General features: G+C 39.8%; 1 protein-coding gene across 1 annotated transcript; it reads right to left on the reverse strand.

The window, feature by feature from the left end:
- Window positions 1-3,111: 3,111 nt before the first annotated feature.
- On the reverse strand, window positions 3,112-9,153 carry LOC101396763 (sperm-associated antigen 11B-like). Its single transcript, XM_004440573.2, has 3 exons — window positions 9,081-9,153; window positions 8,002-8,151; window positions 3,112-3,245 (listed from the first exon to the last, which is right to left on the reverse strand). Exons 1-3 carry the CDS (start codon window positions 9,133-9,135, stop codon window positions 3,112-3,114), a joined length of 339 nt encoding a protein of 112 aa, XP_004440630.2. The 5' UTR covers window positions 9,136-9,153.
- Window positions 9,154-27,061: the final 17,908 nt, after the last annotated feature.

Raw genomic sequence — 27,061 nt, forward strand, 5'->3', positions numbered from 1 at the left:
TCACTTGACTTATTGCAAAAACTTCATAATGAGTGTTCTGCTTCTGCCTTTCCTGCTCCTCTACCCTCCACCTAGCAGCAAAGTATCCTCCTGAACCCACAATGGGACCTGACAATGGAGGCAGTGAAGGGGATGCAGTGGAACGAAGAGAGGAATGCCATGGGGCATGGTTGTGCAGTGGCCAAAAGAGAGTGAGGAGGATCTGAACTAGGAGGGGCACTTGTGCGATTGGGTGGTGTTAACTACAATCAGGAACCTAGGGGCAAATATGAATGAGGATGAGGCTGAGGATGTTGAAGTGCAGTTGTCTGTGTGGGCTCCCACGAGAAACTATTCAAGAGATGATTAGAAATACTCAGATGGGATTCCAGTGAGGAACTAAGGATAAAGAATGAGTGTGGGAGTTGCTGATATTTACAGTGTTCACATGAAAAATGAAAATTTAGAATTATCATAATAAATATACGTCTAAGTCACCAGCAGTGGTCACAGGCTCACATTGGCAATCAGAGTCACATGACACAATAGGCCTTTGTCCAGTGTGACTTTTACTTGGTTTAAAGGGACAGAAGATAAGACATGCACAGTGTTTTCATCTCACAAACCTGAAGAGAGTTGTAAGGTCATTTCCCTGGGAAAGCCCAGGTCTGATCTTGACCCTGTACTCCCAATATTGTCTATAAAATGCTCCTTATAAGCACAGGAAAACAAAGAAACAAACAAACTCCAGATGGCTTCCTATCTTCCCTAAAGTGAAAATCCAAATCTTACTCTGACCTCTGAGTTCATTACCTGACCCTGCTACCCCTCTGGCCTCAAAGCTGACGCTGCTCCTAGTTTCCTTCACTGCAGCCAGGCTGGCAACCTCTTTCTGGTCCTCAAATATGCCAAGCACGTGCCTTCCTCAGGACATTTGTCGTTTCCTCTCCTTGGAGGAGAGGTTTCCTCTCCTTGGAGATGGGTGCACTGCCCACCAAACACAGCATATGGAGGGCCCACTCCCTCACTTCCATTAAATCTTTACTCAGCGAGGCCTTCTCTAACTCCTACACCCTTGCCTGACCATTAGTATTCCCTTCCTGCTTTTTCTTATTCCATATCATTTATCACTTTCTAATATATCACGTATTTTACTTACTTATCTTGCTTATTGTCTGTCTCTGGATTTAGAAGGTGAGCTAAAAGAAGATGGGGGATTTTGCTCATTATTGGATCTCCTGTATCTATAACAATACCTGGGGCATTGTAGATGCTTACTAAATGTTTGTTGAATGAATGAACGAGTCAAGAGGGCAGGGACACCATTAGAGAGATTTGAGGAGAATGGTGATATATTTAGATGTGCTTTTGGCAGGGGCGGGCTCTAGTTTTCTCCATCTCCTTCTCAGTCACTCAACTTTATGCTTTCTTTAAAAACATCTCCTCACATAAACATACGTTCCACCCACTTCACTCTCATACTCAATCACTATTTTAACTCTTACACCAGAAACAAACGAAAAGCTTCCTTGAGTAAATTTTTATTCTCAACACTTAGAAGGAGACACTGACATCCTAAGGCTAAATATCCCAGGCTACATGCCAACAGGACTCGATCTAGGACCCAGGTGCCCTGATGCCCAATCCCTCAGCTAGACATAGCTGAGATAACATGGAGACAGATGGCATTCTTCACTTTTTCCCAGTATCTCATCCTGTTGTCTCAGGCTCCACTTTCTTTCCTGGACTACCTTCTATTACATCAAACCTCCTTCTTCCTCATCTTTCAGATCCCTCATCATCTCCCTCAATGACTCCTCATTTTCCATGCCTCACTTAAACATTAGCCTTCTTTAGTGTTGTCCCTCTGCTCCCCCAGAAAGCTGTCCTTGGGTGACAAATTATGAGACTTTTTCAAGATTTCAGTTACCACCTCAAGCAAATAACTTCTACCTTTTTGTTTCTTGTCTCTCCCTCTCTCCTGGAATCCACATAAGTCCATTTACCTCCCATTCAGGATGACAGCCTTCAAATCCAACGTATCCAAGGCCAATCTACTCCTCTCCGTGCTCCTCCTGCTCCCTCTCATCCTGAGGGCATTGCCTTGGTTAACCTGACTCATCTACCCCATGCTCTCCTTTCTTCTTCATCACCAACCCTATAAACTCAATTAAGGGGGTCTTTAGAACCCCCTTAATTGTTCCTGCTTCATAGGCATCATCTCCACCTTAGTCACTTGGGCTTTCCCCATTGTCATCATCTGTTAACTGGTGTTCCTGCCTTCAGTCTCACACATTTCCAGTCTCTCCCCAATTCTTTTGTTAGAACGAATGTTCTAAAATTGAAAATATTTTTATGTCACTCCCCTAGAGCACATGATAAGCTTCTCTTGTTTAGCAGTCTAAGGTCTTTAGCACAATATTTATTTTATTCAACAATTTCCCCTCATTTTCCTACACCAGTGTTATTTCATACTTATAATTAGTCCTTCTCTTTTGTAGTTATGATGAATTTCTCCCCATGTACTTAGAAAACTATTCATTCATACAATTTCTATAAATTGTACCCTTTGCCTGGAAATCTCTGCCTCTCATTCACTTAACAAACTCCTAGTCACTCCAAAATCCTGTTCAACTTTCCCCAGGAATCATTTCTTAATTCTTTTATATTTATCTTCTCCACATATTGCTTTGGATATATCCACATTATAAAATATGTAGCATTTTATTGTTTTTATTTTTTTTCGATGTCCATCTCCCTATATATTCATGTTTCCAATGCATTACATTCCTCAGTGCCTAGAACAAAAGTAGCTACACAAAGAATATTTTTAAAATAAAAGAACAAATTAATTCAACGTTTTCCTATGAAAGTTTATCACTTCTACCAGCAAAATCATGTGATTTTGAAGATTTTGTACACGTCAAGCTAAATCACTTGCTCTAAGATCATGTGTAGCCAGTTTTCTTCTTTTCTTTGGCTATAATAAAGTGTTGAGATTCTCTGACATAGATGACAATGCCTGAGCTCCTCTCTGCTTGGCCCTTTCTATCAACAACTTGCATCTGGATTGATGATACAGCCCAAGAGAAGAGGCAGGTGGGCAAAGCTGTGGCTCCAGTGTCAGCAACCTTAGTTCTGATGTAAACAGCAAGCGTCTTTTCTCTTAGAGCAGTAGCCTACTTGTACTTCCATATAATTACAGTATTCCTGACAGTAGCCTTCACTCCTCCTGCAGTTGACAATTTTGAAATCTGGTTCAGGTTCTGTATAAAGAAATATCCAACATTAGCCTCTTAAGGTCATCTCCAGAATCAAACAGTGGTCAGTTTACCTGAAGGGATATGGTGGGCGATGCCAATGGATAGGAAACAGGTTTCTTTTGTATGTGATCTCTAATGTTTCCATGCAACCATCTTATGGTATAAAAATCAGACCCGTGATTTTGACTTAAAGGTCACTTCCCTTTCCCTGAGAAATGAACTCTTAATTTAGAGACAATTAGGAAATGAAATGGTGATGGATGCGTCATGATACAAATTTTTCACTTAAAGTAATTTGGAACATTGTGTAAGGGGACAGATAAGTACTCTCTAAGATAAACTGGGAAGTGATATGTCTCCAACAAATGTGTACTGAAGTGCAGTGGTCCTCTGAGGTGGTGGATTGAGCCATTGCTGGAGAGTAGTTAAGATCTCTAGGGCAGGTCATATGAAAAAGGGTAGCAGAGGGTAGAGTTCTAAAGAGTTAAAATTATTTATTTTTCCCCTTCATTATGAGGGAGTGCCTGGAAGACGATTTGGGTCTTAACATGTGCCAAGTTATTTGAGTAATGTGAAATTGTTTCTCTCTCTAGAGTTCAAGAGAGGAAATTGTTAAACATTAATTATTCTCCTAAATCATTTCTTATGATAACAATTGATAGAAAATGGAAAGGGGCAAGCATTAAAAAAAGAAAAAAAAGAAAAACACAATGCAAGCAGAGACATGATATCAGAGAATTAGTGATAACTGTCTGGCTGAGGAAGACTTCTGATAGAACACCATGCCAAGGATGCTCTGATTATCATAGGCTTTGTCACTGACTTGAGATTTATCTTCAGACAAGTTAAATGAGAAAACACATGGCCTTCTTCCTAATATTTTTTCACCCAAAATTATTTTCTTATCTCTGCATCTCTGACCAATAGTCTTGACCTTTTAATATACAGAAGACAGAGCATATTTAATGTATACAGTTTGATTATATACCCCCATGATATGCATACTACCATGATACTATCACCACAATCAAGGTAATAAACATATCTATCACCTCCAAAAATTTCCTTTCATCTCTTTGTTTTTTTTCTGTTTCATTTTGTTTTTGCTTTTCTTATGGTGAGAATACTTAACATAAGATCTACTCTCTTAACAAATTTTTAAATGCACAATACCACATTGTTAACTATAGGCACCATATCTTACAGCAGACCTCTAGAATTTATTAATGTAGCAGAACTGAAACTGTATACTTATTGAACAACAACTCCGCATTTATTTCCCCCACCACTTATCCCCTAGAAACACCATTCTATTTTCTACCCCTATACCTTTGATTATTTTAGAAATCTCATATGATTCAGAGTTTCATGTTAAAATCTATAAAATCAACTCCATATGTATAGCTCTGCTTCTTCCAAGAGAGTGATTCTTTATTCAGGCCTATTAGCTGTCTAGTTAAATCCCCAACATGATGCAGGAATTATTTCCTCTATGCCATCTCTGGCAGATGAACCCAAAATCATCTAAACACTGTTAATAACTTTCACATTTTTCTAGTCATCCTGTGCCAAAGTTGTAAAACAATCATTGTTAAGAATCCTTTTTTTGTTAGTATTCAAAACTTCTTTATAAACTGTCTGGTTTTGCTTAGTCTTCCTGCTTGTTGACTAAGGAATGGCTCTTAAGTGTTTTAAGGGAGTTATGTGTCCCCCTAAGTATTCCTGTCTCATGATTACATATTTCACTTGTTTTAAAGTTATTTTAACATAGATTTTCATAATTTTCTGGTTTCCTATCTAGGCCTCTTCCAATGGGAAACAGAAATGAACATATACTTTCCACCAACAAAAGGAGACCATTCTTATTGCAGCTACACATAGTCCAAACCAGGATTTTCCCTCGAGCCCCTGTCAATCTGCATCTCTAGCCACTAAACTTAATTCTAAACAATTAATAAAATTGGTACCATGAATTGAAATGAGAGGGGGTTATATTATAGGCTCTAGAGGAAAATAATTCTGAATTCAAACAGTTTTTCTGCTATTTAGGTGGTGTGTGATTTAGAGAAGGCTGTTCTTCAAGGATCTGTGCACTCCTTGATCGTCAAGTAGAGATGATAAAACCCATGCTCTACATTTGTATGATGTCTAGCAAAGTACCTGCACACAGTAGGTGTTTATTATATGCCAATAATTATTGTAACAATTAAATTGGTTGGGACATACTTGGGTCTTAGAAGTCTCTGTCCCTAGAATCTTCTAGCAAGTCAGTAAGAACAATAAAAAGAAAGACTGTAGAGTCTTTGGAGACCATTTGGCTGGCCTAGCTTTTAACTAGCTCTCTCATCACCTGGAGAAAGTCCATGAGCCTTCTTTATTTACTCATCTGCAAAGTGGGGATATTAATAGTATTTACCTCCGAAGGCTATTGTGAAGATTAAATGAATTTATGGCAAACATTTAGAACAGACAAGCACAAAGTGAGCTGTGTATAAATATTATTATTATTATTATTATTATCATTATTACTTGTGATAATGTCTTAGTCATATGGATTGGCACAGTAACTCATAAGACATAATGATCTAATGTTATGAATTTCATGTTGCGATAAAGACAATAAAGTTCATAAAAAAATATTGTCCATTGCACAATTTTCTCATTAAGCAAAACCAATTTATCTGATCATTCACTCAAGACATCATTATTGAGGACCTATAATATGTTAAGTCTTGTTCTAGATTTCTGACTTTGCACAGTGAACATAGCAGTTGACCCCTGCTCTCTTGGACCTTATTCTCTGCTGAGGTTTACATTTCCCACAAGCTTTCATGCTGATGTAGAGACTCAGGCAGAGCGTGAAGGAAACACAGAAATTGTGTGGTCCAGAATGTCCAGCAGGTGGGTCACAATCAATGGACCATCTTGAGAACATTCAAGGTCAATCTCCAAGGCAATTGTCTCTGTGTCATGCCTCTCTTTATGGCTCACATGCCTTCTCCCTTCCCTGTGCTTGGTGATTTTGCCAACAGCATCCTCCTGTAGCACCAGCCTTGGTTCCTCCACCTTTTCCCTCCTGCAGCTCCAGGAAACATCCCTGTTAACTAACCACCCCCCACACACACCCATACATACATACTTACAAAGATATGTGAATGAGAACAATTCTATCACTCTTCTTTTTCCTTTGTACGAGCTAACCCTTATGTTGTAAAGACACAATGACAGAGCCCCAGGAAGCTCACACAACTTCCCTGAAGTTCACTGCTCAGTGCTGCTGCAGGCAGGGCATGGAATGTGGTCAACAACAGGCTGTGTTCCTTGAAATTTATACTCTTCTTCCCTTGCCTGGATTACTGAGCTTTCTGACACCTCTTAGCCTTATAATAGAGGAGGGAGGACGATGAGTACGGAGAGCAGAGTTTCTTATTGATTTGTTCTGTTATAAGCTGACTTTGTGTTTTGGAGTCAGCTGGCAGGAGAACGCAGCTCCACTCCAGCTCATGGCATACTCCTTCCTAAGCCACTCGTTTTCTGGTGACATCTAAAGCAAGTTGTCACTGGTGTCTCATGGCCTCAACAGTGTCCCTCTTCAACAAGACCAAAAGGACTCCTGTGTGAGACTGAAATCTGGACCACAGAAAGTACACGGTCTCCCCACCCCAAATCCCTAGGAATGCAGGCCCATTCCAAAGCAGCAACAGCATCTCCTTTGCATCTCCTATTTAGGAAGACCCAGGTTTAAGTCTTGACTCTGTCATTTACTAGCTGCATGATCTTGGACAAATTATTTCACATCTCCTCAGTCCCCTCAGTAACCAAATGGGAATAACAATCCTGTCTCATAGATTTGCTGTTAGACTAAATGACATTGCCTCATATTGTTTGTATTTGTTGCACTGTCACTGAATTTTCTTTTTCCCTTCCTTTGGGAGGAGAACAAAACTGATGAATCCCTTGGATCCAAGGGTCACTTCCAAAGGGATGGAAAAGAGGCTAGGATAATGCAGGGATTATAGTCGTCAGGACTTTAATTTCTAGCTATCCTTGGCCAACACTCTCTTGTCCTCCTTGTTCTTGCCTACACAGCTTCTAGCCTCATTTTCCGTGTTTAGGGTCAGGAATGAGTTTGGGAGTAAGGACAGCTTGGAAAGTACTGTCTCCTCTGGGTCCTTATGGATTTGAAGCTGGCCTGGAGAGGGGTTTAGGACTGACCAGAGAAGTGGCCTTGGGCTCTTTGTTCTTCATCCTTCCCTATATTCCTCCTCATCCCAGTAGCCTGACATCACTGTCCCTCCTCTGCCACCCCACCCCGGAAGGCACTCCCTGAGCCTTGATTGGTCACCTGGCGTATAGCAAGTATTTAGCAAATTCCTGTAGACTGAATGAACTCCAAGGCCAAGGGAGTAGGGTTCAATCTGGCAGGAGAGGATGTCTTACTCAGTATCATCTCCTATTGGTATTGGGTTTGTGTGAAGTCAGAGATGTGGCCTCACATACTTTTGCCTCTCAGCCTCCCAATGTTCTCACATTTCACAAGACCTTCAGTAATCCAGTTTCAGAGGAGACTGTAAGACCCCCTATGACCTTTCTGACAGGTAGGGCAGCCTAAGCCATCCACATAGCATCTTCTGGAAACACAGCCTGTCCTCACTGTTGATCACTGCTCCAGCCCCCACCCCACAGAGTCACCTTCCAATCTATTCATTCACTAAGGATTTCTGGGGTGGATGAACTTGACATGCATTTTTTTACTTACCCTCGAAAGGGGGAGTGCGAGGTAAGAGGTAGCGTTTTACTTGGTGGTGTAACAAGTGAGACTCATTTGTTCCTTGTCCATGAGACTCTTCCCTAGGTTCTCTGGGACCTTCAGTGCCTTGCTGGTTAATATATCTGGCTCTGGATAATCCTGGTTAAGAGTAAATAAGCAGCAGAGAATTTTTAGAGCTCTCCGTTCAGCTAAACCATGAGGATTTGGTACATGTGGTCTAAGGAGTGTGTCAATGTGGAGGAGGGAGGGGTGTCGAGAGCTGTCGCTCAGTTGGTGTGAAGTTTCACTCATGTAAGATGGACATGTTCCAGGGACCTGCTGTACAGCGCAGGGCCTGCAGTTAACAATACAGTGTTGTGAACTTCAATATTTGTTAAGAGGGGAGATCTCATGTTGTGTTCTTACCACAAAAACCAAAGAGCCACAAGGACACTTGGGAGGTGTTAGAGACATCTGTTCTCTCAGCTGTGGTGATGGTACCACACGTGTCCACATGTGTCCAAGTTCATCAAATTGTACACATTAAGTACATGTAGTTCTTTGTATAACAATTATACCTCATTAAAGCTGTGAAAAAAGAGGAAGTGGATCATGGGATGGAGTGGGTTGGAAGGAAGGCGAATGTTGTTTGTATTTGTGCATGTGTGTGTGTGTGAGAGAGAGAGAGACAGAGAGAGAGACAAAGAGGTGAATGACATGTGAAAGGATTGTGGAGCCTGAGTACCTCGTGGAAGCCATGCTGAACATTCTCCTAGGGAGTCACCAAAATAGTTGTTGAGCTCTCCCCCAGTGTCCTTCCTGACACAGACTGGCCTTCTCTGTAAGGGGAAGGGGAGTGTTAAAAGGATAAGAAAGTGGAGTTTAGGGAAGGACCTTCTCTCCTGGGAAACTATGCCATCAGCATGTTCAAAGAATCATTTGCAAACCCAGCTAGAGACTCCTGCCTAAACCCCACCAGGAAATGGGCTCCCAGGGCCCAGTATCTCACTGCCCAGCCGGGACTCCCATCCCAGAAGTGACCATTGGAGAGACCCTGACCCCAGGCACAGTTCACATTTTTGATTTACCTGGAAACAGCAGGGCCAGGAGGAGAAGTATGAATGGAGTGAGGAATCGCTTCATGTCTCTGAGGTGACTGCAAGCTGGGAAGGTTGAGGTGGGCAGGGAGCAGGGCCTCCTTTATAGTGTTGAACAGGGGAGTGGGCCTGGGGCCCAGGAAGAGCTGCGTTCCAGAATAATTTCTCAGTCACAAAGGACACACGTAGGTGCATTATATTCCCACCGTTAACAGAACAAACATTGAGCCATTTTTCTCGGGAAGTAAATGATATGCCTGAATGCTTTGGGTGGGTTTGGTGAATAAGAAAGAACAGAGAAAGATAGAAATAGCAGATAGTGGAAAGAGAGAGGCAAAACAAGTATGTAATTAAAATAAAATCAATTTCCTCAAGTGCTTCACATTAAAGCACTGTTATTTGTTCAATGGTGACATAAATACAGTTTTCATATGGCTTCTATTCTGTCTTCTGAACATGTTTATTTTAGTGTAAAAAATCATGCAGAAAAATAAAACATTTCAGGTCTGACCTGATTTTCAAAACTGTCATTCCCAAAATTATGTAGGTAGTTCCAAAGCCATTTCACATTCTCAACCCTGTTCTTTCTCCCCTGAGTCTCTCCCCCTCCCTGGCCTCCTCCACCACTCCACTAGCTCCTTTTACACTCTGCCTTTCAATTTTCATTTATCTCACTCTCTTCATTTCTTTCTCTCCTTTCCATGCTCTTTTCCCTAGATGCCTGAGTATTGATGCCATTGGGTCCAATAAAACTCTGCTTTAAAAAGTTTTTTAGTTGAGTCTGGGTTTTCTCTTCTAGTAATAACTAAGCCAAAGACTCTTTCTTCCCTGCTCCTTCCCCTTCTTCTCAGCAGGCATGAAGTTTTGTTTTGCTGCATTGTCCCAGGAATGCACAGCCCAAGCAGCCTGCTCTGGACTCAACGGGAGAAGTGTAGGCTCTGGTTCAAGATGTTATAACTATCTGACATCCAATATGACATCAGTGATGCTGGAAAGGGTAGTGTTTATCCCATTGGTCTCATTTGCATGTGCATTTTGGTCCAGACAGAGAAAATGTCTTAGATCATTTGTGTAAATGAAAGTACTTATACTCTACCTGGAGAAAGGTGAGAGTGGCTGGAGAAAGAGGCAGAAACCACAGCAGAGACTCGAACACCCAGGGAAGCAACAATGAGGTAGAGAAGGTTCGGAGCTATGAACAGATGTACACAGAGGTATCCCAGCATCATGAACATGCAGCAACCATTACTCTAGGTCTCAGGACAAATTCAATATTAGGGAGCATGGAGGTGCTAGTCAGAGATAGACTAAGATCATTCATATCCTTCTATTTTTAGGTACTAGGAAATCCTCCAGTCTGAAGAGGACATTGAGGACACTGGTGGAGATGGGAGGCAACTGGAACTTGATGAGGGCTGTTAATCACCACGGCCACCAGATTCTGACAAAAGCAGAAGTTCAAGAAGCTAGGTGGAGAGCTGCTGTAACCTCAACTGTCAGTGAAGTTTTCTCTTATCCCCTCCCCTACACACTATTTTTTTCTTTTATACTCTAGTCAAGAAGCTCTTTCTTACAGTTGTGTTTATATATATTTAAGTGTAGAATTCGGACCTTTATAAAAATGACACAAGCTTTAGAGGATGTAGGCTACTTATTCCTACAGATCTTTATCTTCTCCATAAAAAGGGAAAAAAGGAAAGCCTATATTAATATTCAGACATTAATAGTGATGAATCATGAATAAAAATGTAACAGTATTTGATAACTAACACTCAGCTAAAGAATTGTTCTAATTCATTAAAATCATTTGATCTAATTAGATGAAGACATTGATCTAAGCACAGTCATGTCTCACTTTCTCTGTCCAGATCTTAAGATAAAATAAGCCTTCTCAATACTTCTGAAAGAAAAACTTTGAAAAGGAGAGACCAACAAAATGCTAGTCCTCCTTTTTGACAGACAAAGGGAAGTGAAGTCGTTGTAAAGGCAGCTGGTGTGGCATCTGTCCTAACAGGACAATGTCCTGAACTCCAGTTCTCTTCCCAGCATTCTATGTTCTAGAAAAATCATCAAACAACTGGCCTTTTGAAAGCCACAGACACCCTGAGGGGAGGATAGAACCCATTCAAGAATATTGCAATCAGTGGTTCTAACTCTTCCTTCAATTTTTATTTTGTCCATGAAACTGAGCTGCTTAGTATGTGAGATCTTGATTTATTTGAATCAAGGGTGGGGTAAAGTAAAATGATAGAGGCAGCACTGCTGAAGATGTTCTACATTGCATATCCTTGCATATCGCACAGTCATATCTTCCAGGACTTAATGGGATGCCTCTTGAGAGGCAAGAAAGAGGATGTGCCATTGCTGGAAATCCCACCCCTGCATGTTTCCTTTCTCCAAGAAAGACCTGGGTGGCAGATCTGCTCACCCTGATGTTTGCTCCATTGATCTTTCAACTTCAAATAATACAAATGTATAAATTATGAAGTGAAAAATGTCTAAACTCGATTCTTCTATACATTGATTTTCATTAGGCTGATTTCAAACAATTATTGGTCTTCCAAACTGAACTGTAGCCTACAGATCTGTATCCATCCTTCAGAGAAAGAAGAAAAGTAGCGATGTCATTGAGTTTCTGAATGTGTATGCAGCGTGTCAAATAATTCTTGTTAATGCTAGAAACAATAAAATAGAACAATCTACCTTTGTTCTTTTGCTATTAAGCCATGAAATTAAAATAGTGTGACTTTGTAATTCTTTTAAGTGTCGAGAGCAGTGGTTCATTAATCTGACCATGAATTATACCTCGGAGGTGCTTTTTCAGAGTCCAGCCCCTTTAGAAATTGAAAGGATTGGACATTACGACAACAAGCAAAGAAAAATTCCTGGGGTTCCTCAGGGCAAACCAGGATGTAAGGCCACTGTGATTTTACCTGGTGATGAGATGTTTTTTCTCTCTGCTTGTTTTTGCCACCCTGACCATTATCATTGGTGGTGGTAATTGAAGTTTGGGAAAGTCTGTTGCTTTTTTATATTCTCATTTTGGGAAGTACAACATGGCCTTTCTCTTGGCAAAACATCAAATTGAAAATAAGAAAGGAGACAAAAAAATAATCATTGCAGACTAAGGGCAAAAGTTGGCACTGTGCTAGTAAGTGTTGTTTGAACAGTCATGTTGCAGATGGGAAATCAAGGTAGAAACCTTCCCGAGGTTATCCGTTGAGTGAGAGACCTGGGATCCGAGCACACCATGCTGTGGTGCTCAGATGTGTGCTGGGATGTGGGGTCTGTGCCTCGCGCTGCCTAATACTCTGACCGACTTTAGGAAAGTCACCCTGAGCCTTAGTTTCCACACCTAAATAGTCAGTAAGATGTGACTTGACCTGCATAATTCAAAGCTTACTGTGAGGATCAAAGAGATTATGTACATGAAAGTACTTTGAAAAATGCAAAATATGAAAATTACTGAAAAGAAACACCAAAGCAGTATGACAAACACCTTAAATTCAATGTTATGTTGCCCTATAACACATTCCATACACCGCATTTGGAGTGTTACATCTTGAGGACTGATTAACAGGTTCCTCTCTCCCCTTTAATCGCTATGGAAACATCTAGAGGCTCGTATAGTGTGTATTTGATTTTTGGCACAGTATTTTACAGGTGAAACGGCAAGTGTACAACGCCATCCATACAAGATGCCTCGGAGGCAAACAACCAAACCCAGTGTGGACCTTTCAGGATCCTGGTTCTAAGAAAATGACTCTGACAAAAGCATTTATAAAATCACCAGGGTCATTTGAACACTGATTTGCTATCAAATCATCCTAAGGAATTAATGTTGATTTTTTTCCCAGGTGTGGTAATAGCACTGTGGTTACAATTTTTAAAAAGAGTCCTTTTCTCTTAGTTATATATTCCAAAGTACCTTCTGATGATGTTTTATGGCATCTTGAGTATTCTTGGCAATAACAGTGGGGGGGGCTTATCAACGGATGAAACAAGATTAACCACATGTTGAAGCTGTGTGATGGCTACCTGAAGGCTCGTTGTACTGTTTTTGACCAAAAGGACACAATCCAGCTTAACAGCTCCTAGGTGGCATTGTGTATATCTATTAGGAGGCACATCACATCAGGTGGTCATTCTTGTTTATTTTAGTGGCTATTGACATTCACTGCTAAATCATTCTTTCCCTAGGTGTTTGCAAAATAGTGATATTCTCATTCTCTCTCTCCTCTTTCATTTATTAACTGGACTATTTTTGTAGAGAGGTTTTCCTCACAAACCATTTGGTTTCCCTGAAATACAGTTTGGACAGAAAAGGCAGGTCAAAGCTTCTATGACTTGCCTTTCTTTACCAGTTATCAGGACAATGAGTCTGGGTGCCCCCACCCAATACTGCCCACTGGCAATGCCACTCTCTGCTGCCATCTGCTGGATGTGACCCTGCACACACATCCCCCGGCTCAACCCCTACCTTCTCCTCACATAGCATCTCTCATGTTTTTCTCCCTGAAGGTCTATGTTTTGAATTATAGTGTATGCCAAACAAATTGCACTAAACATTGTTTAATTTTCCATTTTAATTGATGAAGACATATATAACCGCTAAGCAGAACTTCTGATCAGAAAAGAAAACCAATGTTAACAAGATCAATTGATATGATGCTCACTTAGATTTGTGATCGACTAGATAATTTTTGGTTCATCTTTTAAAGTGTTAAACTCTCACTAACCCTGCATTGCTACCCCGTTTCACAACCAGAGAAGGTCCTCTTGGGCTCAGAAGGCTTAAGCCCTGTTTTCTGCTGCAACCTCCTACATTGGCTCTGCACTGAGTGAAACCTCAGCAAATCCTCACTTAATAATTGGATTGATGGCTGCCAGTGGGGATGTTCTAGCTGTGCGGCCTCAAGAAGGGAAGTCTTAGAGATCCAGCTGTTAGCCACTCTAGGGACCAGGGCTTCAGTAGTCAGGATTCAATGAGGTTGGCATTCCAGTTTTTCAAACAGAAAGGATAGGCATTGGGGCATCTTCCAATTTTGAATTCCTCTTTTTTATAATTCTTCCGGCAGTGAGCGGTCCCATAACCACATATGCTGTCTGCATCGAGGTCTCTTCTCACTAAGTAACAGAATAAGTCAGTGTGATTCACTGTGCCCGGGGACCGATAGGAAAGATTGTGACAGTGGGATTTTTTTGGGGGATGTAGCGACCGTAAAGAATGCTGGGGAGTCCTGGTGGAGCAGACACATGGTGGTGGCTTACCCAACACCCCCACCCTCCTCCACTTTCCCAGCTGATTGACACCACCGTCTGATTCTCTTCCAGCATGACTTTTTAACAGAATATTAATTGGTTTATATCACAGCTCTCCTTAACCCCCTACGACAGTTTGCTATTACTTTTTGATTAAATCCAACCAAGCCCCTTACTGTGGTCTACAAAGAGATCATGCTCTGACCCTGGACCACCTCTTCTGACTCATGCTGTTCCATGGCGCCCTTGCTCACTCCACTACAACCTCACTTGCCCCCTTTCAGTTCCTGAAGCTGCCTCGGTGCCTTCACTCATACTGTTCCCTCTGCCTGGGATACTTTCTCCTCTTCCCATGAATGACTTCTTTGAATCTTCAACTTTCAACCTAAATGTCACAATATTGGGGAAATCAACCCATGTCCTCCTCATGTGGTTAAGTTCCCCAGAACTCTTGTTCTCCATATGCAATTTTTTTATTCTTTCATAAATCTATCCCATGTTGTAGCTACACTTTTTTTTTTTTAGAAATTTGGTCTTCTCAATTGAATTCTAAGTTCCCTGAGTGGGAGGACAATCTTTATGTCCCATGCTAACCGTGATGTGCTCACTCAGTACCAGGCACAGACATGTGCTCAGTAATTACTTGTTGAGAACATGATTGGATAGACTGGTCTAGACTAAGGCACAGTTGACTTGAGGAGATGAGAGGAGACGGAATCCTGAGCCTTTGTCCCTTGGCCCAGAGCACTAAGCAGGAGATGTGGTGTTAGTTACTTGAAGTCTCAGGGAGTACTCTCTGAGACTGAAAGTAGGTATTTAAACCTGCAGCTGCTTCACATGGCAAACTGGTTACATTTTTCACCCAGGGGAGCCCAGGAGCATGGTTAACGGTGGAGGGGAAAGGTGGATGGTGGATCCAAAGAGCCTCCCTGGAGAACTTTGCTTGAAGAGGTTCTGCAGCCAGGTGCCTCCTGCACTCGGCAGGAACCAAACTTGGTGAATTTGTCAGGAAATCTCAGGAGATGGAGGGTCTCATGTGCACAGTCAAGGCTGCACGTGTCCCCCTTTGTGGAGGTCCAGAGCTAAGGCCCTTATTGCATCTGAGCCCCATGCCCTCTCCCTCCCCATCTGTCCATTTTCCACAAAGCAGAAGGGACAGGACAACTCTAAAAGACTGCTTATGCTTGGGCTCGGGTTTCACTGTTTTCCTTTGTCCTGGTAAAGAAAGCTTCGTATTTCCAATGCCTATCTGGGAGGATTCTTTGATCAGGGTGCAGTTGAGGATAAAAAGCATATTCACAAAATAATGCACTGGGCAGAATACTGAAGAGGTTCATGGTTGGGATGTCCTCAGTACTGCGACCTCCGTGGAAAAGTAAGCCCTGTGGTCAGAATCTAAGACAATGAAGAAAAGAGTGACGTGAGATGAGATATTCATTATTACGGAGGACTAAGTGGAGCCTGGTACCAGATATACGACATCTGACATCTTAGGAGCCAGCTGCTTTACAGCCTGTAGGTAGAAGAAGAACAGGAGGCCCCTATGAGAGCTCAGGGACAGTGAAGCATAGGGTAAGAGCAGAATGGACCAGAAAGAGAGTACAGACCTGAAAATGCTGGATTGTCAGTTTCAAGCAAGCCCTCATAGGCCATCTGTTGAAAAATGGGAACTGAGGCCCAGAGAAGGCAAGTGACTCACCTGAGGCCACACAAGTTAGTGTCAACACTGGGACCAAACCCAGGTTTTTGTGTCTTACAGTCAGAATAAACAGAATGCAAAACTGAGAACACAGGTTGTGAATTCAATCTATTCACCAAGCAGTAAACACGTTCTAGGGTAGACCAAATTACACTGAGTCTCCTTCTTACATAACTCATTGCCCTCTTGTGCATCCACCCTCCAGCTTTGAGGGCCTTTCAAGGGGCTGGAGGTGTGTAAAAGCCAAAGTTACAGAAGGAGGAGCAGCAGGAGCTGAGGGGTGGGCAATCACTGTAGTTCATGCTCACCTGCCTCCCCTTCTACCTTCCTCCATATCACCTTCTTCTTGAGAACCTTTCTCAGAATCGGACTGTAGAGGCCAATCTGACCCAGCCCTCAGCTGCCAAGTGTAGGCAATAGCGACCAGCTCTGCAAGAGCTTCTTCCTGGTTCTGGAGGGACTCAGACCCAGCTTTCTATCTCCACAGGTTCTTTGTCTTGTGATCAGAGATTGAGGGATACCTGTTTTGTGATAAATAAATAACTGTCATATTTTAACAGACCTGGAGTATGATCATAGCAGAATTTCAGAGACATGTCCACAGGCAATGCCCCAGGAAGAAAAAACAAGGTAGAAAGAATTAAGCTAAACAAGAACCTCTGAGAAAAAGAAATAACCCATCTGAACCACTGCAGGAACACACTCTAGAAGACCACAAGGAGGGCAGGCTGGATATCCCTTGGGGCCTATGGAGGCTACTGAGGAGCTTGGGGAGAGGACTGGGGGTTCTATGTGTCAGAAAAATTGGTTGAATCCAGCGTAGCTAGACTTGAGTGGCTCTGGGAAAGTTAATTTCCCTCACTGTTCTGTAGAGCATTTGACTCAGCTTTAAAATGGAGGGAATTAAACTAGATGATCTCTCATGTCCATTCCAATCTAATAGTAAAAAATGTATACTTCTGGGTACATAGATTAATATAGGAGTCAGTACACTGCTGACCTCTCCATCTAACTTTGAAATTTTCTTAGCAGACTCCAAAGGAGCCTGCTATTTGTGTTATCAATAAATTTCTCTTTTATATATTTAAACCACTGTATTCCTCTTAATTCTAATATCCTGACTTGATATGAAAAGGTCTTGTACAATTTAGGAGGGTGAATATACTCCCCTTCTGTGCAGATCAAAGCTGTTAAGAGGGAGGCAGATGGGGGCCATCAAGGGGAGAAGACATTTATATCCACAAAACCAACAGTGAGTAAGTGCATATTCCTGAAGTGTGATAAGTATGGTTAGTGAAACCCCAATGACATTAAGATCCCTATGATTTTTGAGCTACGGAGCCTTGCTACAAGAGGTATATGAAGACTGCCTTTTACTGAATTTTACTCGTGGTCTCACTCAGGGCAAAATGATTAAGAAGGTTGCTGAACCACACAGGATGTTTATTCTTTGTCAAGATTTTTATTCACATCCCGTCTTCTGCAACTGTATATATTTCTAGCTGAGAGTCTCTTTTTACCTGAAAGACCTTGGTAGAGTCAAAGAAAAAGGGTTAAGACCAGGACAAGGTTCCTCATCGTGCAAGGGTCGTTGAAGAGAGGCAGAGCAGATGTGTGGGAATTGTGACCAGGCAGGAGAGGAGAAGATCTATTTACGGGCAGAGTGCTGCCGCTGATTGCTGAAGCTGATCAAAAGCCAGTATGCATTGGTGAGCATTCAGCAAGAGGCAGCACAAGGGGCAGGTGTTAGGGACATCAGAAGTGTCAGCGGACAGTGCTTGGGGTATGGGGTGGATTATTACATGGAAAGGACCCTTTAGGAGGAGTTGTCTGTAACCTAGCCCAAGTCACTACATTTATTTCCCCACCGGCAACAAGGATTGGATTAGATGAGCTCTGGGATCTTCTCTGATTCGGCTGAAGGGACTTTCAGTTCTTTTTCAGTTCATTGGCATTAAATTGCCCCAGGTAAATTTCAGTTTGAGCTTCTTGTTGAAATAGAGCTGTTGGCAATTGGAGTAAAGTCCATCAATCATGGAACCCTCCTGACATAAAGACATAAAAAGAAATAAATCATATCGAAAAGAAGAGTGGTGTAGAAGGTGGAGAGGACATGAATGCCAAGGGATCTCAGGATGTTTCTGGAACAGAAAGCTTATGGGATGAAGACAATAGATATCTCCAAGGAGCAGATATCAAAAGGAATTAGTAGAGAAAGACATTTATTGTGGGAAATTCCTGTTCAGGGTGAAGGAGGAAGGTGCAAGATTGGCCAGGGAAAGACTTCCACCACACTTAGTGTCTGAACCTGTGAAAATGTGGGTTGGTGATGGGTAGGAAGAGCCTCAGACTGCAGTGCAGAACATCTCAATATTGTTTATGGGGACCCCTGAGCAAATGTTGCCCTTCAGAGGAGTCCTACATTAGAGGAATGGGCCCAACTCTGGGTCTGCTCTGTGCCTTTTCACTGACTGGAGACAGTGGGGAGAGAGTGGCCTGAGTGTGGTGTGGTCTTCTTACAGCAGACAAGCCAGAGCATCATGGTGTATGACGTGTGGGCTCTCCCAACCTGTCGCAGCCTGGCTTTAGTCATCTTTATTGAAGAGCCTCAGGGTCAAAACAGCCTATATTCAAGGTTGTCTATCTGATGAGGATTCTGAAGAACACTGGCAGCTTCTGATGATAAATAATAGAAAGTGGCTCTTCACAGAAAAATATACAAAAGGAATTCAAATATAGGTGCTGAAAAACCAAAGTTCAGAAAAGAAAAATCCAATATCTTCTTTGTGGAAGGAAAAAGAAAATATACATATGACTTTTCTGGGTCCTTAAGAAGTATCTGAGACTTCTGGTTTCAGCTGCTACATGCAAAAAACCTGGATTTCATCCCTTCCACCCTTAAAAGAATAAAATTGCTGAATGAACTAAAGGTCAATGATTTTTATCAGACCCTTCAGAGAACTGAGATCACAGGGCAAACTGCCACTCCCAAATTTGAAGAGAGGCATAGCTGAGATGTGGTAACTTGGAGCAGAAGTCCTGGAGCCATGAATTGGTAGGAACACTTGTTCTAATTTTGACAAATTGCCAGAAGCTCAGTATGGAAAATTGAGAGTGAGAAAATACTAAGCACTATTAAGCATCTAAGGGAAACCCCCAACTCTTCCTAGTTTTAACTCCAGAAAATCTACCAGGCTGTCTTGATAAAGAGTGAAAAAGGAAGTCCTAGTGGCTCTGGCAAGGAGAAACAAAGAGTAATTATCTAAAATATTTCTAGAGAATTCTCTATAACAAGAGCTTACTCTCTGGGGAAACAACTTTACCAGAGCCATGTCCCTCCTGGAAGAAAGTTATTGTCCTTAGTCCAGTCCTGTCTCAACTGAGTTGGGTGGAGAAGCTAAGAAATACTTGTGAAGGTCACACTGCAGGGACACGAGCCAGGAAAAGACGGGTTTAATCATAAGATTATAGAATGTTTCCTCTCCCCCACACTATACCACCATGCCAGCAGTGTCCCAATATAATAACAATGAGCTACAGCTAGAAAAAACTGCCAGCGCAGATTCTATTTACAAAGGACCTTTTCTAGGAGAACCCAAAGACAGCAGGAGTGACAAAAACAAGGACATTAGAGAAAACAGAAGCTTCTGACACCTACAGCTACAGCAAACAGGATACACAGCCCAACTCCAAGCCAGATTAACATAAAGCCTCACACTAGAGGCCTATTTACCTCAGTTCCTATTACCCCATACATCATGTCTGGCTTTCAACAAAAAATTACAAAGTATACTAAAGGCAAAAAAAACAAATTCTGAAGAGACAAAGCAAGCATGAGAACTAGACTCTGATATGGCAGAGATTTTGGAATTATATGACCCTGAATCTAAAATCAGTATGATTAGTATGCTAAGGATTCTAGAGAGATGAGTTGACATCATTCAAGAAAAGATGAGTAATGAATCAGAGAGAGAGAGATAAACTCTAAGAATGAATTAAAAGATGGGGGATGGGGTCATGGGGAGGTATTGTTTAATGGGTACAGATTTTCAAGGTTGCAAGATGAAAAGAGATTTGGAGAATGTTTGTGATGGTTACACAAAATGAATTAAGTAATACCACTGAATTGTACACTTAAAAAATGGTTAAGATATGAAACTTTATGTTAGGTGTATTTAACCACAATAAAAAAGTTGGGGGAAAAAGAGGAAATGAGAGAAATAAAAAAACATTGTAACAGAAATAAAGAATGTCTTTAATGGATTCATCAGTAAATTGGACCCATCCAAGGAAGGAATCAGTGATCTTGAAGATATATCAATGTAAACTTCTAAAACTAAAATGCAAAGCTTAAAAATACTGAAAATAATATCTAAGAATTATGATACAATGACAAAATACGTATGTATACTTAACGGTAATACCAGAAAGCGAAAAAGGAGCAAAAGAAAAAAAAATTGAAGTAAAAATAGCAAAGAATTTTCAAAAATTAATGGAAATTTTAAATCACAGATCTAGGAAGCTCACAGAATGCCAAGCAGGATAAATAATAAAAAATCTACACTTAGCCATATATTCACACAGCAGAAAAATAGAGGCAAAGAGAAAATCTTGTAAGAAGTCAATGGAAAATAAAACATCTTATTCATGGAGGAGCAAGGATAAGAGTTAAAGTTGAATTAGAAGGCATGTGAGCAAGAGGATAGTGGGGTGGCATATTTAAAGTGATGGAAGAAGAAACCACTAACTTAGCATTCTATACCAAGCAAAACTATCCTTCAAAAATGAAAGGGAAATAACAACTTTCTCAGACAAACAAAAACTGAGGGAAGTTTTCATCGGTAGATAGTCCCTTCAATAAAAGTTAGAAAGAATGTCAGAAAGAAGGAAAATTACATGGGTCAAAGACATGGGTATACCAAAAGTGTGTACAGAGGAAATACATGAAGGTAAAATAATATCTTTCATTTCTCTTATTCTTAATTGGTCTAGCACATAACAGTTTGTTCAATATAATAATAGCAACAATGAATTGGCTGATTCCAAAGCATAGACAAATGAAATGGATGACAGCAATGCCATAAGGACTATAAGGAGGAATTGGAAATACTCTGCTATAACGTACGTTGGAAGAAGTAAAATGTTATTTGAAGGTGGACTTAGATTAGTTAAAAATATATATTGATAAATCTAAGTACTACTAACAAATAGAAAAAAGAAATATAGTTGACATGATAAGAGAGGGATAAAATGGAATAATATAAAATGCTCTATTAAAATAATAGAAAGCAGAAAAAGAGGAGGAATAAACAATGGAGGAACGCAATGGATAGAAAACACTAACAAATATGGTAGATATTAACTCACCAATATCAATAATCAGTTTACCACCAATGGTTTAAATATACAAATTAAAAGACAAATATTGTTAGGGTGGAACATATAACAATACTCAAGTCTACATGGTCTACAGAAAATACAATTTAAATATAAAGGTAACATAGATTAAAAGTAAAGAGATGGAGAAAAACATAGTCATATGCCACATAATGACATTTGGGTCAATGACAGACCATATACACGACAGTGGTCCCATAAGATTAGTACCACACTGCCTAGGTGTACAGTAGGCTATATCATCTAGGTTTGTGTAAGTACACTCTATGATGTTCCCACAATGACTAACTCAACTAATGACACATTTCTTGTAATGTATTGTCATTAAGTGATGCATGACCACACAGGCTAAGACAATCAAAGGAAAGCTGGAGTCACCTCATTAGTTTCCAACAGAGAAGACTTCAGAGCAAGAATGAGTATTCTGGATAAAGAGGGGCATCATATGATGATAAAGGGGTCAATCTCCAAGGATTGTACATTCTACAATCCTTAGTGTATATGAAACTAAAAATAGAGTGTCAAAATACATAACACAAAAGCTGATAGAATTATAAGGAGAAATAGACAAATCTCCTACTATATTTGGAGACTTAAACACGACTCATTCAGTAAGTGACATTTCCAGTGGGCAGAAAATTGCTAAGAACACGGTTGACCTGAACACCACCATAAAAAACTAGGTCTAATTGACAAAATACAATTCTTTATCCAAAAAAAGCATATTGTTTTCAAGATCACATGTAGCATTTACAAAGATAGAACACATTTTTGGTCATAAAACACATCTTAACAAATTTAAAAGAATAGAAATCATATAATGTCTGCTGTTAGACTGCAAATATTAATATTTTTAAGAGATAGCTGTAGAATCCCCAAATATTTGGAAATGAAAAACACAGTTCTAAATAACCCCTAGGTTAAAGAAGAAGCCTAAAGAGAAATTAAAGCAATATTTTGAACTAAGTGAAAATGAAAATTCAATTTACCAAATTTTCTTGGATGCAGCAAAAGCTGTGCTTAGAGGAAAATTTATAGGATTAAATCCACATGTTAAAAAGAAGAAAGACCTAAAATAAATAGCATGCTTCCACCTTATTAAACCAAAGTAAAAAAAAAAAAAATCATTTTAAACCAATAGCAAGAAGAAAAGAAATAATAAAAATTAAACAAAAATTAATCAATTTGAAATAGAAAAATAGGGAAAATCAATGAAACCCAAAGTTGGTGCTTTGAAAAGATCAATTAAGTTGATAAAGAAAGATGTTTCATGACACTTTTAAATACAATAATGAAGACATTATGCAAGACATACTACTATAATGGGCTTTGTAGTCCAGGAGAGAGATAGGGCTTAACTCAGAACACAGTAAGGACAAGTGGAAATTTATAGCCAAGTAGCAGGGTGGGGGTCAGTGGATGTAAAATTACTAAGAAGAAACACTAGGCGAAGGAGGAATCTGGCTAAACTGACATGACAAGATTCTTACTAAAGGCAGGCCAGGGTGATCAAACACTGAGGGGAGTTGATGAGGAATTTGAACACTTCAAAATGCCAGTAAGCTATTCAGTAGATACTGACAAACTGCTTCTAAAATTTACAGGGAAAAGCAAAAGACCCAGAAGAGCCAACACAATACTAAAATAACAAAGTTTGGGAAATGACACTGTTTGATTTCAAGACATACTATAAAGCTGCAGTAATGAAGACAGCATGTAACTGGCAAAACAACAGACTAATAGATAAGTAGAACAGAATAGAGAGCTTGCAAGTATACCCAAACAAATGGAGTCAACTATTCTTTGTCAAAGGAGCAAAAGTAATTTAATGGAGCAAGAATAGTTTTTTCAACAAATGATACGGGAACAATTGGATGCTAGTAAATAAATGAAAAGGAATGGGATATTTTGGAGTATATGAGGAAGCCATTTGGTTTAAAACTAATTTGGCCTTACATTGTTTTTCCAAAAGAGCCTGATGTAGCCTGTTGAGTATACATTGTATGTCTGCTTTAAATATTTACTATGTCCCAAAGACAAGAAGAATGCCCCTAAAGATAGGGATGTAACTACTGCGCTTATCAACATTTCTTTAAGGACAAGCATCTCTTCCAGCGAAATAAGGATTAATTACGGACACGCTGTACTCACCTTGTGACCACTGACCTGCTGACCATTGATCTGCTGTGCCAGCTAAGCATCTCAGGGCAACTGTAAAAGGGACATTCCTACTATATGTGATGTACGCTCTTTGTTCCAATATAGTATATAACAACTCTGTTACACCCCACTTCTTTGGTGCCCTTCCTTCCTTGGAGAAGGAAGACCCTAGGCTAGTCCTCAGACCTGGCTTATAATAAACTCAACCCAATTTTGATTTACAGATTGATTATGGATTATATGTGTCAACATTTCTTGGCGTAGTTGTGACAGGGTCAGAAAAAACACCAGAAAGGATATAGAATCTACACTGAACTGTCATTCATTACCAATACGGGCATATTGGGCCCCCATAGATAACTACATTCTTCAGAAGACCCTGATGAGTCCTCCTAAAATCCAGACCTCCCCATTTTAAGTCAATGGTCCAGAGTTTATATGAGTTGTTTCAAATTTTAAGACTAGGTGACTTAAGGGGGTACGAGTATATCCCCTATGTAAGAAGAATGTAGTGGGGGATTCCTAGGAAAAAGAAACCTGGGGGAATTTCCCAGGCCTGTGAAGCCTAGGGAAATTTGGCTGCCTAGTTTGGCTTTAAATTGGAAAGAATGGTGTTTATAATATCTGAACAAACTGCTTGATAGAGAAATGAGAGTCTGAACTTGTTTAGATCTGAACAGAAAGGATAACAGCTTGTTACACTGTACGTAGAGATTGTTCAGATTTTATAGTAAAATGAAACGAAAGGAAAAGTTGGAAATTGAGCTTCTAAAAGCTGACTGGTTCTGGAATGGGCAGCCTCCTCTTTGACTTCCGGCTGGATACATGCTGAAACTTGCAAGTGCTTGATGAAATAAGGATAGCCATAAATGGCTGGCAAGATAACTTGGGAAAATTTAAAATTACAGTGGTTACTGTTGGGCTTCTTTTTAAGAGCCAGATAACAGGGACATTTTTAAAGATTTGAGCTCACCAATTTCCAGCACAGTTGCTCAACTAAAGGTTTGGGAAACTGTAAATATTTACAAAGAACAGCAAAACAAAACAAAAAAAATCTTACCATGTTTGCTTCAAGTCCTGAGGTCTTGGCTTAATAATCCTCAGGTTGAGGTTCCAATATACCGTCAGATGTAATGCAGTTGTACCCCATTTTGCAAGTCAGAGGTGGTCAGACAGAAGTGTGGGTTGCATACCATTCATGGCTAAGCGTCCTACCAAACCGCTGCCAGCCTCAGTGGAATTATATCAGCCTTTGGAAGGAACATTCTGATTCTAACAGTCGCTTAAAAAGTGCTTAAAAAGCAAAGACTTCAAAATTCCAAAATAACCTCATTGACAGTTTTGTTGCAAAAAGCTAATATAAAATTCTTATAAAAAGTACCTAAATGAAAATATATTAGGCCATGGCTTTACAGACACACCCATAATCTGCTCCCAGAGTTAATGAAACTCTGAGAGATTTTTCTTGGAAAATGCTATGTTAAACATTATTGAAACTGTTCAATACCACCAGTTCGTTTCTGTTTGTCTTGGTTGAAACCTGACAAAGTATTTAGCAACTTCAAATCAGAAATTCAGCCAAACTGGAAGCTGATTTTCAGAGCCTGATAGGAATTTTCTTTCCAGTCCTTCTTCCCTAAGTTAAAATAAAACTAAGCAACCAGAGGGAACAAAAGCAAATTGGGTTGATGTAGTTGGACAGGTAGAACAATTGTCCTTAACTTACAAACCCCTGCAAAAGTAAAAAGCAGCTCTAGAGGCAGTTCAGATTTCACCAAGTTCCTTTACCTCAGAAAGGATTATCGCCTCACCTCTCTGGGAACTGTTATCTAGCCGATCACCAATTCCAAAGACTGAAGGGAAAAAAAAAAGGAAAATGGCAAGAAAAATGGCCATAAGAGCACCCATGCACAAAATCTAGCAGCTTGAGTATCTTCTCCACAAATGTTAGTAGAAGAAGTTTAAAACAAAATTTGGATTCATAACTAGGCAGCTTTGTATTACTGTACCTGATTCATGGCAGTGATTTTAAACAAAAGCTGTGATGTCTCTGTGTACATGTGTCTATATGTATATAATTTATGTGTGATATCTTTACCTCTGAACAGTATAGTTTCTAAAGAGTGCTATTTAATTGGGTTAAAGTAAGTGGTGATGTAAACTATTTCTCAATGTAATAGAAACTCACCCAAATGTCTTTCAAGTTAATAGAACATGAAATAATCTTTGGCAAATAAAAGCTTATTTAAGTTTGTTGGTTTGATTATAATGAGAATGTTTTCTTGGTTATCAGCATTGGACATGACACAGTCATGCAGCTTGTATTCTACATTCATTGGTCAAATAAGCTGATGTTATCTCTATTAAAAAACTGATTAGCAAAAGTAATAACTTAAAATGATGCTAATTTTGCTAATTTCCCATGAAGTTTTGTAGGCAATCTAAACAATTATTGAGAATAAATAAATTAAGTACATGTGAAAAATATAAAAGCATTGAGTGAACCTTTTAAAATAATTGTACGTTAAGGAGTGTAAATTTAAGATAACTTCTGAAATCTCTCTGGTGACTTGAAACTAAGGTTTTGCTAGGTGAAATTAAATGAAAAAAATTCACTTAATATCTAGGTCATTTTCAAATAAGATAAAATACAGAAACATCATCAGGAAATATGTATGGGTTTATCTACATTTGCCTTCTTATGACAGAGAAACTAAAAGTGTTTGGGTCTATTAAACAATATGTCTTGAATTTTATTGAAATTGTATTATGAAGTAACACGTTTCTAGAAATTTTAAAAAGTATTTATAAATTTACCAAGCCAAAGACTGCTAATGTAAATGGCAGTTTATAATTACTTCTTAGTTTTCACTAAATGTTAAGGTCCATCATGGTTAAAGATTCTAATTAATACATGGGATTAAAGCTGCTAAAAACTAACAAGGAAAACATCTTTGTATGCAAGGAAAGATGTATGTTTTCAGTAACAAAGGCATAAATAATGGAAATAATTTTTTTTTTGTTCTCTTCAGAAAGATAAATTTGTCCCAAAGTACTAGGAGGGGAAAAATAAGACAGACACAGGACAAATTGTAAATGTAAAAATAAAATTATAGAAGGCTTTTTAGAAGAGAAGCCTTAAAGAGAGAGATTTATGTATGGTCAAGTTGTCTAAGATTAAAATAAATTTAATTAAGTGAATAAATTTTAATATCAGAAGTAAGCTGGGGTCATCCCCATGGCTTAGTGGTTAAGTGTGCATGCTCTGCTACTGGTGGCCTGGGTTCAGATCCCAGGCGTGCACCCATGCACTGCTTGCCCAGCCATTCTGAGGCGGCATCCCACATACAGCAACTAGAGGGATGTGCAACTATGATGTACAACTATCTACTGGTGCTTTGGGGAAAAAAAGGAGGAGGAGGATTGTCAATAGATGTTAGTTCAGGGCCAGTCT

The sequence above is a fragment of the Ceratotherium simum genome, chromosome 28 (genome assembly GCF_057802395.1).
Source record: "Ceratotherium simum simum isolate JZ-2026a chromosome 28, ASM5780239v1, whole genome shotgun sequence".
Classification (NCBI taxonomy): Eukaryota; Metazoa; Chordata; class Mammalia; order Perissodactyla; family Rhinocerotidae; genus Ceratotherium; species Ceratotherium simum.

Bases quoted from the DNA above. Each gene is read 5' to 3' on its own strand.
- LOC101396763 (XM_004440573.2), bottom strand. From the start codon at position 9,135: ATGAAGCGATTCCTCACTCCATTCATACTTCTCCTCCTGGCCCTGCTG. The intron at 8,152-9,080 runs GTAAATCAAAAA...ACTCTTAACCAG, and splicing joins CCTGGCCCTGCTGTTTCCAG to GATTATCCAGAGCCAGATAT. The intron at 3,246-8,001 runs GTAAGTAAAAAA...TTCTTTATACAG, and splicing joins TCGCACTCCCCCTTTCGAGG to AACCTGAACCAGATTTCAAA.